Below are 13,288 nucleotides of genomic sequence, written 5' to 3' on the forward strand. Positions count from 1 at the left end.
CCACCACTGTTTTTTTCAAGTTCGTACTTATCTCTCGGGCGCTATAGTTCCGCCATCCACCTTGTAATCTGCAGCTTCAAGGTATGTTCTGTCTGTGAACCTTCAGAGAAGGCCCAACAACTGAGTAAAAACTCTGACCAAGCCACGAAGGGGTACTTGCAACACAACTCCCTACTCTCATTCATGTTGTGAAAGCTGATCCCTTTACTCAGCTGTTTCTATCACTTCCTTTCTTTCTCCCCAGACTGTTAACCACCCTACTCCCAACTATCTCAATGGCATGAAATGTTGATTTTATCACTTGTCTACTTCTTTCTGGAGAGCTCTCAATGGAGCAATACAACTGAAGTGGAAAAAGAGGGAAGAAGGCAGAGATGGAGCTCAACTAGTTCCTGGTCTCAGCTTACTGAGACAAGCCCTTGTAAAAGAGATCAAGTCTTTTAATGTTACAGGTCACGTCTGGCACAGACCTGGTACCCCCAAATGTTCAACATTAACTCCCTAAAGCAAGTAAGGAAAAAATCCAGAAGTTTCTAAAAATAAAAAGGCCCGCTAGTCACTGAAATTCCAGCAGATGACAAACACTTCTGTTCACCACTACCATCCTTGAAGGACAGAAGCAAACTTCCTGGAACTGCCAAGCAGAGGAAAGGAAGAAGTGAGGTGAGTAGAGGACAAAAGCTTTCTAATCCCCTTTTCAGAGAAAGATATCTACATTTGTCCAAAAAGTATAGTTATCATCCAAGAACTAAACACAGTTGTACTGCAGTAAAAAAATGAATTCTTGTCTTCAAATTATTTACTAGCTTTAAGAATTCAGGCGGTTACTCAACTTTTCTGTTCTGCATTGGTAAAATCGTAGTATATACCCAGTAACATATCTGTGAAGATTAAATGAGGTAAGATCTATAATATGGTGCCTAGTATTTAGCAAGCAGTAAATAAATGTTGGTTCCACTTTCCACCCCTACCCTTTTTTCTCAAGTACAATTAACATATCCAAAGTAAAACATTTTATTGGCTATTTATTAAGGGTCTATAGCCATAATTAGTCAAAAAACTAATAAAGATGAGGTGCTGAGGGAGAAGTAAAAGTAAAGATAGAAAAAGTGGGATGCAAGTAAGGCTTTCAAAAGGGCCCACACCAAAGGTTCCCATCATCTCAAAAGAGTGCTAGCAATGACTCTTAGGACTCAAGGATTAATCAGATTATGACATAGCATGCCTAATAAATGACAATACAGTGACTAACAGTGAAATTTTTTTATCATTCTGGAGAAAGTGGGAGAAAAGTCACACACATTAATAATCCATGATGCCAAGATTCTGAGGAATAAAAATTTCCCAGCTAGGAGGGATGCCTCCCTCCGTTTTTGTTTTATTAATATGAATAAAAAGCATCTGCTCCTTCACCAACAAGTCTTGTACTCAGAAATAACTGACCCAAGTCTGGGAGAACAACCAATTCAAGTGTGAAGGGCTGAGGCTTCCAAACACATCCACTGTTTCCTATCATGTATCTTCATCTCAGTGGTGACATGGTCACCTGTGGCAGGGATCCAAAGGGTGAAGGAGCAGCAGATGTCTATGAACACTGTGTGGTGACAGTGGCTCACAGCCTCCAGACTCATAGCTCTGTGTGATGGCCTTCTGCCTTCAACAACTCACTGGGCTTCATGAAGATGCCTTCCATGGCTTTCCAGTAATTGTTCTGGCTTGGCTGGGCCATGCCATGCACCTCTTTTTGCCCACTGATGGGTCGACCATATTGTTCTCCTGTGACAGACAGCAGAACCTCAGTGGAAGAATGCTTGAACCGCACCTCACCATCCCTCACCCAGTAGGGCCCATTACAGAGCACTGTCCAGTCATCCAGATAGTCGCCTTCACCTTCCTCACCAAAAGCACTCACTTCCTGGAAGACAGAGATAGGTAGCGACATTAGTATAGCTGACACATAGGCCTGAAAAGGGGAGGGAGGCAATGGGAATAAAACTAAGACTATCCAAAAGTGATAAATAAGAGGCTTTCCAGTGTTGTTTAAAAATAAATAAAATAAAACTGTGGAAAAAAGATAAAAAGACACCAAAGACATGAAATCACTTGCCATAAGATTATGGTCCAAACGTTTACTTTGAAAATATTCCTATATTTGCCTTATATTTTCTATTATAGTCTTAAAATACTTTACCTCTTGTTATTTGACTTTAAATATTCCTGCCTCATTCCCTTAACTAGACATTAAGTGATGTGGTGAGAAACACAAGTTGGAAAGGGGATGGGCTCTGGAAACAGGCAAACCTTGAATGTCAGCTTTGTCCCTTCCTGTGTAACTCCTTTGGGCTTTCATTTTCTCCTCTATAAAATGATGACAATAATACCTTACAAAATAATTGTGAGAATTAAGTAAAATAATAAATATTAACTGAGCAGAGTATAGCAGATTCTATCTTCCACTCGTATTCTAATCCCATTCCCCATAAGGCCAAAAATTCAGAGTTTCTATCACAATTTTAAAAGTAACTGATTATTTCAGACATACATAATTTTTTTTAATTGAAGTATAATTGACCTACAACACTATGTTAGTTCCAGGTGCACAACACAGTGACTCAATATTTCTATACGTTACAAAAGGACCACTACCAGACACATACAATTTAAATATACACTAAGAGCTATAAAATTTTAGATGATAAAAATCAGTCATTTGGAAATAAAGTCTGTAAGACTAAAGGCAAAAGAAACTGCACATAATTAACAATTCTACTACTAATACTTGCACACTGGAACTGAACAAGTAAGTAAATGGATGACAGTGTGAGCAGCCTGGTGTCTCACTGTTAGAATGGGAATTCACAAATAAGCAAAGGGAGGAGGCTAAAATGGTCTATGTGGCAATGGATTAGAATTGGAGGCATCGGTAAGAACTCATGTTTAACTTAATATAGATATAGATGGTTACATATGTGAACACTTACAATAAATATGAGTATATACACATACATACATATATTTCTTTGCTCTGTCAGGTGAGAGGGCCTAAAAGAAACAAAACCCCCTAGCAACAAGCTCATGAAAGGCCTAGATCTTGGTTTAAGAATACCCTTTTCCAATAAAAGGAAGCAGGACTCCATAGGCAAATAGCTGATTCTAGGACTGGGGCAAGAAACGTTCAAGATGAGCCTGGAATATCTTTTACTGCCAGAAAGTAAGGAAGTGTTAAAACACAGCCACACGCATACACAATGATGGGAGCAGGTCAAATGGACACAGGAGACAACTGAAAGAGCCCCCAACAGCCAAAGTTGGAAAAATGTGAGCAACATAATGAAGACAGTGATATTGGATTATAACTCAACGTATAAAATAAATATCCAGGAGTCCATACCAATGAAAATAAATGACTGAATAGAGAAAAGACAAATCTTCCATGCAGAAGAATTCCAAATAAATTATGTAACTATTCTACCCAAAAGGAAGAGGAGCATAACTCCCAACTCAAGTATGAGCTGTGCACAGTGACTTCCTTCCAAAGAGTACAGTATGTAAAGGGAAAAAATGAAAAGAATAACTTTACAAGAGAAACCTGAAAAACACTACTTCAGCCAAGTAATCAATATCAACAATCATAAGATACTATGTACCCTTTATAGATGGGATGAAAATGGCACCTCTGTGGTCTTCCTCCCCAAAACCTTTATAAATCCAGTTTAATCATAAGAAAAAGATCAGACAAATTCCAACAGAGGAGCATCCTATAATATACCTGACTAGCACTCCTCAAAATATCAAGGTCAGGACTTCCCTGGTGGCACAGTGGTTAGGAATCCACCTGCCAATGCAGGGTACATGGGTTCAAGCCCTGGTCCAGGAAGATCCGACGTGCCACGGAGCAACTAAGCTGTGCACCACAACCACTAAGCCTGCGCTCTAGAGCCCGCGAGCCACAACTACTGACCCTGCGTGCCGCAACTACTAAAGCCTATGCACCTAGAGCCTGTGCTCCACAACAAGAGAAGCCACCACAATAAACAGCCTGCGCACCGCAACGAAGAATAGCCGCCACTCGCCGCAACTAGAGAAAGCATGCATGCAGCAACAAAGACCCAACGCAGCCAAAAATGAATAAATAGATAAATTTATAAAAAATAAACTATCAGGGCTTCCCTGGTGGCGCAGTGGTTGAGAGTCCACCTGCCGATGCAGGGGACACGGGTTCGTGCCCCGGTCCGGGAAGATCCCACATGCCGCGGAGCGGCTGGGCCCGTGAGCCATGGCCACTGAGCCTGCGCGTCCGGAGCCTGTGCTCCGCAACGGGAGAGGCCACAACAGTGAGAGGCCCGCGTACCGCCAAAAAAATAAAAAATAAAAAATAAACTATCAAGGTCAACAAAAACAAGGAGAATCTGAGAAACTGTCACAGCCAAGAGGAGTCTAAGGAGACGACTAAATGTGATGTGGATGGGATCCTGGAACAGAAAAAAGACAGTAGGTAAAAACTAAGGAAATCAGAATGAACTATAGACTTTAGTTGATAACAACGTATCAGTATTGCTTTATTAACTGTAGCAAATTTACCATACTAATGTTAAGATGTTAATAGGGAAAAATATGTACAGAGGGGGAGTGGGAGGGAAGCAGTCATTAAAGGATCCACATCCTTCAGAAGTTCAAGGCTTAAAATAAATGGCACAATACCTAATTCATTTTCCTAATGTGGTTAGTTGGCATCATTAAAAAATAATAATTTTTATCGCAAGTTTGGAAAACACTGGGTTTCTTTATTGCAAGATTTATCAAGATACCTTATGATACACTAACATATACCTATTCTCTTTCCTCATTTCTTGATTTGATCTAAATGTAGTCTCCATTTTGACCAGTAACAACTTCCTTCACACTTATGAGACAGAGGCAATTCTTCAGGTCTGCACAAAAGAGAAGATCTATACCTGGAAGAGAAAGGGCTAAGAACCAAGATATCAAACAACTCAACTGAGTAATGAGCAGCAATGACCCACAGGATGCCACCTCACCTGGTTTCCAGAAAGAGGTGAGGTGAAGTGGTGACTATGGAGGTTTCGGCCAGTGTTGACATGTGTCAGCCGGATGGGCTGACCACATCTGATGGGGGTTCCCCTCTCACACACTGTGGCCGTCTTCCCCCGTATCCTCCAGTAACTATTGCTGTCATCCACAGAGGTTACACCTGTCACTGACTGCTGCCCACTACCTGCAGTCAAAAAGAAAAAGAAAAGAGGGTGAGCTCAACCTGACCCCTCTCTTTCCTATGGCTAATAACGTGCCCTGTGTCATAAAATAGGTTTTGGGGCTGGGAAGAAAACCCCATGCTTCATATTTTTTTCTTCTATGACATTAAAATATATATGAAAAATGCTAAATGTATTTATATGGTATTAGTTATTATATGACAAACTATGTTTAAGAGTGTACCATATCAGGGCTTCCCTGGTAGCACAGTGGTTAAGAATCCAATCCGCCTGTCAATGCAGGGAACACGGGTTTGAGCCCTGGTCCGGGAAGATCCCACATGCCGTGGAGCAACTAAGCCCATGCACCACAGCTACTGAGCCTGCGCTCTAGAGCCCGCGAGCCACAACTACTGAGCCTGCGTGCCACAACTACTGAGCCTGCGTGCCACAACTACTGAAGCCTGCGCACCTAGAGCCCATGCTCTGCAACAAGAGAAGTCACCGCAATGAGAAACCCGCGCACTGCAATGAACAGTAGCCCCCATTCACCGCAACTAGAGAAAGCCCACACACAGCAATGAAGACCCAATGCAGCCAAAAATAAATTAATTAATTAAAAATAAAATAAAATGAGACCATTTTTTGCTGTCAACTGTAATCCAACAAGCCATTACAGCTCTCCAATTCCTGTAAGTGATATATCCAACATATTACAAAAGTTTTTTTTTTTAATTTACAATTTCAACATTTTTTTTTTTTTTAACTTGGCTGCATTGGGTCTTTGTTGCTGTGCACGGGCTTTCTCTAGTTGTGGTGAGCTGCGGCAACTCTTCATTGCAGTGCGCAGGCTTCTCACTGCAGTGGCTTCTCTAGTTACGGAGCACAAGCTCTAAGTGCGCAGGCTTCAGTAGCTATGGCACACGGGCTTAGTTGCTCCGCGGCATGCAGGATCTTCCTGGACCAGGGCTCGAACCCGTGTCCCCTGCATTGGCAGGCGGATTCTTAACCACTGCACCACCAGGGAAGTCCCACAAAAGTATTCTTAAGTCATCTAAATTTGGTTCATACTACTTACAAATGGTGCGATTTTGCAGGTTACAAGGTACTAGGTTAAACATGTAGCTACAGGCTTGAAAAAAAGTGGATATATACAAATAATAATTGCTAACCAGCTAACGTGTACTTGAGCAATTACTGAGTATCAGATACAAACCCAGGCTTTTTACTTGAATATTCTTAATTGATACATTCATCTACTCTCTGAGATAGCTATTATTATTATCACCCCCATTTTACACTGGAGTGTTAAAAAGGCTGAATAATATGCCCAAGATCACATAATCTTAAGAGACAATGCAGGGTTTGAACCTAAGTGGGCCAACTCTAGAACTCACACTCTTAACCACTCTACCACCTGGCCTCCTACAAAGCTTTATTTTCTGTTAAGTCCCCCCAAATAGGCCACTCATATAAACTCAAGGGATATTCTCTTCCCTAGGCCTCATTCACTACTCAATTCTTTGAAGGCACTCCATATTTCCCAGACACTTTCCTCAGTCACTCTTGCCTATTCCTCCTAGCTTTCCCTTCAGTCCCCTGGCCCTGCCTGACCACAAACTTTTGATGACACTTCCCTTTTACCACTTAACATAACTGCATTGTACCAGTTATCTGGGTGAATGTTTATGACTAAACTACCAGTGTCTCTCTCTTGCTTCTTCTACTCAATGATTTTGTTATATCTTAAAAAAAAAAAAAAGGCTAACCAACCCTCCCTCCTCACTTCTGGTTACTGCTTTACAGTTCTCTTGGTCCTCACTTCCATGCCTCACTAAATCATGGTCTACACTTTCTGTCTCCTACTTTTCACTTTCTATTCAACCCTCCCTTCCTTTCCCATTCTTCAACTTTAGGATTACCCAGAGTTCCATCCTTGGCCCTTATACATTCTTAAATACTGGTTGGAGATCAAGACAGAAGCATTTACAAGTGCTTCAACAAGTTTTTCAAGTGACTCAAATTGACACCAGATTGCAAACCACAGTTCATCCTGGGCAGTTTCATTTACTCTCCCCACATCTTCAACCACCACCCAGACAATGATGTTGTACTTAACTCTGTATCTCAGGCTCAGCACAGATCTCTCTCTGAGCTCCAGACTGAACCTGGTTCTCAAATCTGGATGCCCATCAGAAGCACCTGAAGAGCTTTTTAAACCTATAGATTCCTACTGGCAGCCTCTCTCCACCCACATTCTGATTCAGTAGATCCAAAATAGGAAACTAGATCAAATTAAAATATAATAAGTCTGACACATAGTAAGTATTCACTGAATGGCCGCTAGGATTATTTTACTTTATTTTTGGATGCATTGGGTCTTCGTTGCTGCGCGCGGGCTTTCTCTAGTTGCAGCAAGTGGGGACTACTCTTCATTGCGGTGTGCGGGATTCTCATTGCAGTGGCTTCTCCTGTTGTGGAGCACAGGCTCTAGGCGCGCGGGCTTCAGTAGCTGTGACACGTGGGCTCAGCATTAATGGCTCACGGGCTCTAGAGCACAGGTTCAGTAGTTGTGGCGCACGGGCTTAGTTGCTCCGCGGCATGTGGGATCTTCCCGGACCAGGGCTCGAACCCGTGTCCCCTGCATTGGCAGGCGGATTCTTAACCACTGCGCCACCAGGGAAGCCCACCGCTAGGATTATTAAGACGTCCCAACAATGACAATTCAGTTCCTCTCCTAGTCTACCTGGCCAGACAGGTTTTGGGTATCATAAACCACAGACCAGTCTCCATCTAAGAGAACTCCTTCCTCTCTTAGCTAATAGCATCATCAGTTATCTAAGACAGAAATCCAGCAGTCATCTTAGATGTCTCTCACATCTCACTACCTGAACTTTTTTCCTCTCCTTTCTGTCTGTTTTCATTTTCTTGTAACTTGCTCACTGGCTCACTACTGTATTTCCTGTATCTAGAACAATATTAGACACACAGTAGATTCCTTAAATTTATACTGAACGAATGAATCCACAAATAATTGCTGAATTATAAATGAACCCACAAGCTAAGCATTTTAGTTTCATACGTTAAAAAGCCCCCTAAACAGTTTCCTCTCCAATTCCAGTGAGTGCTTCAGTTCTTCTTTACAAAAAGGATAAGGTCTGAGTGAAAAGAGGCCAAAGGTAAAGAGTTGAAGAGCAAGTGTAAGATGGAAAAGAGCTAGAACAGAGGATTATAATCAAAGAATGAGGTCTTGGAAGACTTCAGAAATAACAGCACTTACTGTAATTTTCTACATGTCTGTCTCTCCTGCACTGAGTACTACCAGCCTGCAGTAACTGAAAGCAGACTTTGACCCTGGACAGATGTGGATCGAACCCCATCACTGTCATTCACTAGCTGCCAAGGTTTTGAGTATGCGATTTATTTGAGTTTGTTTCCTCACCTGTAAAATGGGGATAATAATAGTCTATGCGTCGTCGGAATGTTGTAAGTCTTAAAAAAGCAAATATGTAATGTGCCTGGCACGAAGCTCACCACATAGAAACTAAGATTACGATTAAGATGCTTAAGGACTACTCAACTCTCGGACTTTCCGCCTCCAGACCTCAGGAACCTCCCCCGGGCTCCACTAACCTTCCCAGACCACACCCCTCAGAGTTTCTCTAGGCCCCGCCCCCTCCGGAGCCTACCAGGCCTTCCCAGCCCACCCGAACCCGGGTGGCCGTACCTGACCCGTAGCGCACGTCGTGTGAGTGCAGTCGCACGTTGTGGCGCGTATTGAGCAGCTTCACCACAGAACCGCATGTAACGACAGCCAGACTGGACGAGCCCACAGCACTCCACAAACCCCCGAACAACAGCAGCGACACCACAGCCATCCTGTCTGTAGCGCGGAGCCCCAATCTTCGAAGAAAACTCGGCCCCTCCCCGGAACCGGAAGCCGCGGGTGGAACCAGAGAGAGGACGGAAAGGAGCTCTAGTCTGGTCTTTATGGTTCCTTTGGCTAGAGCGGCCTGAGGAACAGGCTAGGTCTGGTTGCTTCCGACCTCCTCGTTCAGCTTATTCTGTTCCGGGGGCCCTATGAGAGTTGCTTTCCTGAACTGCTTCGGCCAGCCCAGCTACCCCCATCCCTTCCTCCCCACCCTACCCCCGCCCCCGGCGAAGCCCGGACACCGGGTTGGGAGAAGAGAGCAAGCACTGGTCCGCCCACTCCCAGTGACAGGGGGCCGGAAGTGACGTAGTACGTTGACGCAGCAGCAGCGGCGGCGGCGGCGGCGGCGGCGGCGGCGGTGGCGGAGGAACCGTGCGGTGGGTCCGTACTATCTTTTCCCAGTCTCGGTTTGAGGACTCCATTTTCCTCGTTGGGGGCTTAGCGCACCGGAGAAGCGACGGGCCTCAGGCAGGTAAAGTTTGGACTGGAAAGCGTGTTCCTCGAATGGGTCAGGTGGGGAGCCAGGCTCCTAGGGCCTGGTCCCGTAAGGGACGAGGTACTGGGGAGCTGTATGCGGGAAGAAGGGGGCCTCCGGCCTGCCCTGCTCTATGAGAGAGAAGGAGGAAGAAAGCGGGGTAGTTGCTCAGAGTCTCAAGGCTTTTCCCAACCCTCTGCCACCCAGAACCCATGAATTGGGTGGCCTGTTGTGTCAACAGGCTTCCTGGGATGCCGTCCTTCTCTCGCAGCTTCTGAAAACTGGGCCGCGCGGTAGGGTTTGGAATGGAAGGGACCTGGGGCTTCCGAGTCAGGATCAGGTGATCGAATTGTTTGTCCTGGGGATGTGAAGCCTACGGAGCTTCCAGCAACTCGGCCATCAGGCTAGAGCGCGATGCCAAATTCCGTCTTTTTCCGTATTGTTGAATAATATAATTAGAACTTTTTGTAGATGGCTACATTCATCAAACGCTTACCACACACATGAGAATGGGCTATTAAGACAAAAACTTTATATTCTTCCAGTTTCTGCCTTTCTCTCCAGGGACTCTCTTGAACCAGCTTGAGCGGTTCATTTCCCGTGTTTGTTACAAGTGCTGATACTTATTTTTCTGTTAGAGGAGGCCTCAGCTCTCTTAAAATACTTCACTGTAATATCAGAAGTAGCAAGGGAGTATTAAGTTACACTGCTGTTATTAATGAACATGGAGAGTGTAAAGAATTTTGAATTTCATTTCTTGGGACAAAAAAAGCTTTGTTCGATCTTTTTTAGTTTAACTGTTTATATGAAAGTTACTGATTTTTAAGTCTTATGTATTGATTACAAAAGTATGATTGCTCCCCCATCAACTGTGAATTTAGAGCCCTTTTGCATGACTTGTGTTCCTCCAACCAGTACAAGTCTGAAACATCTGAAAGCTTATTTAGTTGGTTTGGGCGGCTACTAGATCAGATTAGCATGGTATTGCTACTCCCGAAGAGATTTAAATCTCATCCTGGGATTAATCACATCGGAAAGTGGTGCAGTCACGTATTACAGTTGAATTTCCTTCAGAGTTTAATCCTGGGTTTTCGGCATGCTTCCTTCAGATGACCCAGTCCTGTGGCTTTAATAACCATCTGAAAGTTGGCAACTCCTGAGTTTAAGTCTCTAGCCCAGCCTTCTCTCCTCTATGTTTAAGAATCACACAGAATGCCTATTTAACAGCTCCATTTGGATGTCTCTTAGACATCCCAAACCTGACATAAGAAAAAGAAAATTTTGGTTTTTCCCATCATCCTAAACCTGATCTTCCCTACATTACTAAGTGGTACTCTCATCCACATGCTTACCAAAGCCAGACCTCTGAAAATCATCTTGGATTCTTTTTTACTATCCACACCCCCCTCACCCCCCCGCCAAATCTTTCATTAAGTCCTGTCATTTCTACCTGCAAAATATATTTCAAATCTCTCTTCTATTCTCCATCTCAACTGCTGCTACCCTATTCCAAGCCACCAGCATCTTTTGCCCAAGCTACCACAATAGTATCTTCAGTTTTCTCTGCTTCCACCCAGAACCCCTCCCAGTCCATTTTCCACATTAGCAGGATCGGGTCAGGTCAGGTCAGGTCAGATCATGTCATTTCCTTTTCCAGTGGCTTTCCGTGACCTTTGCAGCCTGACTTGAGCAGCCCCCTTCTCCCTCTCGCATTCTGCTGCCTTCACCATTCTTTGGTCACACTGGCCATAGGACGTTGCCTACAGTATGCCAAGTTCTTGCCCACCTTTTCAGCTAGGAACCTCCTCCCCTGGCTCTGCATACCACAGCCTGCGCATTCTTGACCTCTTGGCCTAAACTAACCCTCTCAAAGGTAAGGGTGTTTACTTCCTTCCTAGCACTTACAGCAAGCTTTATTTTATTTGTTTGTGGTTTGTCTCCTAGCAAATTACAGAATACAGGTATCCTAGGGGCAGGGAGTTTGTCTTGTATGTGCCTGGCGTGTAGTAGGCACTCATTAAATAAATATTTATTTAATTAACAAGTAAATTACTAAGTCAGTTCTTGGTTTAAAACCCTGTAGGGGCTTCCCAGCACCTTTCAGATAGAATCCAAAATCCTTAAGTTGTCCTATCAAGATCCTTGTGGCCTCACCTCTAACTCCTCATGAACCCTCTCTCCAGTCAAACTGACCCTCACTGTTCCTGCTACAGCATATTCTGGGCCTTGCGCTAGGAGCACTTTTCTCCAACAACACCACTTCTCGAACCATCTCCAAAGAAGCCAGCTCCTCCACTTAGTTAATTCTGCCTCACTATTTAAGGTCTTTATTTAAAGTCACTTTCTCAAAACCAGGTTAGAATCCTCTATTACAGGCTCCCATGGTACCTTTGCCATCAATTTTTTTTCTTTTAACATTTATTTAATAATTTTTAAAATTTTATTTTTGGCTGCGTTGGGACTTTGTTGCTGTGCACGGGCTTTTCTCTAGTTGCGGCAAGCGCAGGCTTCTTATTGTGTTGGCTCCTCTTGTTACAGAGCATGGGCTCTAGGCGCGCATGGGCTCAGTAGCTGTGGCTCGGGGGCTCTAGAGCGCAGGCTCAGTAGTTGTGGCACACGGGCTTAATTGCTCCATGGTATGTGGGATCTTCCTGGACCAGGGCTTGAACCCATGTCCCCTGCATTGGCAGGTGGATTCTTAACCACTGCATCAGGGAAGCCCATGCCATCAATTCTTTAAAGACCTTCTGTACTTCTAGATCTGGGATTACTAAACTAAGAAATTAGGCCACTCCCATTCATTTACATACTGTCTATGTCTGTTTTTGTACTACAATGGCAGATCAGCCCCTCTGTGCTAGAGCAGGAACTGTCTGCTCCCCCAGTGTGTGATGCACAAGGCTCAGTAACTGTTGCAGGGATACTGAATCTGGTTACATATTTTAGTTGTTCCTGCACCTCGTTTGCCCTTGTCCCCCAAGGAAACATGGAAAGAAAAGAAAAAACTAATATTTTAAAATTACTTATTATGTTAACCATTAACAATAGTGCTTTTTACGCCCAGGCATTGAAAAGATTCTTGAAAAGATTCTAAGACTGTTATTTCTTATAAATACAGTGTGCATGTTAAAATAGTTATAGGTATAATTAACATTTTCTGTATTCTAACATCTTGACTTGATGTGATTAAGATTTTCCTAACAGAGTTCTGAATCCCAAATTTAAAAGAACTTGTCTTGAGTGGACTCTGAATACTTTTGTTTATTAAACTCTTAGGATTTTGTATTCCAAGTTGGGTAGTCATTTGTGAACACCTTTGGAGTAGTCCTAGGCTCTTGCTCATCAAATGCAGAATGTCTTATAGTTTAAACTCCACACCAGACTTCTAGGGCTATTCTCTAGATCACTAGGCCCTGTCAGACCTCTAAGCCTTTGCTCATGTTCGGGCTTCAGTAGTTGTGGCACACGGACTCAGCAGTTGTGGCTCGCAGGCTCTAGAGCACAGGCTCAGTAGTTGTGGCGCACGGGCTTAGTTGCTCCGCGGCATGTGAGATCTTCCCGGACCAGGACTCGAACCTGTGTCCCCTGCATTGGCAGGCGGATTCTTAACCACTGTACCACCAGGGAAGCCCCTGTCGTAACTTTATTTACAAGTTTTTTGTGAGATGA

The 13,288-nt window shown here is 43.8% G+C and overlaps 2 protein-coding genes across 3 annotated transcripts in view; one reads left to right on the plus strand and one right to left on the minus strand.

The window, feature by feature from the left end:
* Window positions 1-998: 998 nt before the first annotated feature.
* SDF2 (stromal cell derived factor 2) lies at window positions 999-9,317 on the minus strand. Its single transcript, XM_004267129.3, has 3 exons — window positions 8,941-9,317; window positions 5,040-5,236; window positions 999-1,915 (listed from the first exon to the last, which is right to left on the minus strand). The coding sequence occupies exons 1-3, from the start codon at window positions 9,089-9,091 to the stop codon at window positions 1,628-1,630; spliced, it is 636 nt and encodes a 211-aa protein (XP_004267177.1). The 5' UTR covers window positions 9,092-9,317; the 3' UTR covers window positions 999-1,627.
* A 139-nt stretch (window positions 9,318-9,456) lies between these two features.
* SUPT6H (SPT6 homolog, histone chaperone and transcription elongation factor) overlaps window positions 9,457-13,288 on the plus strand; it is a 31,567-nt gene continuing 27,735 nt past the window's right edge. Inside the window, exon 1 of one of the 2 annotated variants that reach the window (XM_033423383.2) lies at window positions 9,457-9,616. The gene's annotated coding sequence lies outside the window, so the exon portion shown is untranslated. The remainder of the gene's footprint in view (window positions 9,617-13,288) is intronic. The other variant, XM_012532106.3, reaches the window with a different exon arrangement.

The sequence above is a fragment of the Orcinus orca genome, chromosome 19 (assembly GCF_937001465.1).
Source record: "Orcinus orca chromosome 19, mOrcOrc1.1, whole genome shotgun sequence".
Lineage (NCBI taxonomy): Eukaryota > Metazoa > Chordata > Mammalia > Artiodactyla > Delphinidae > Orcinus > Orcinus orca.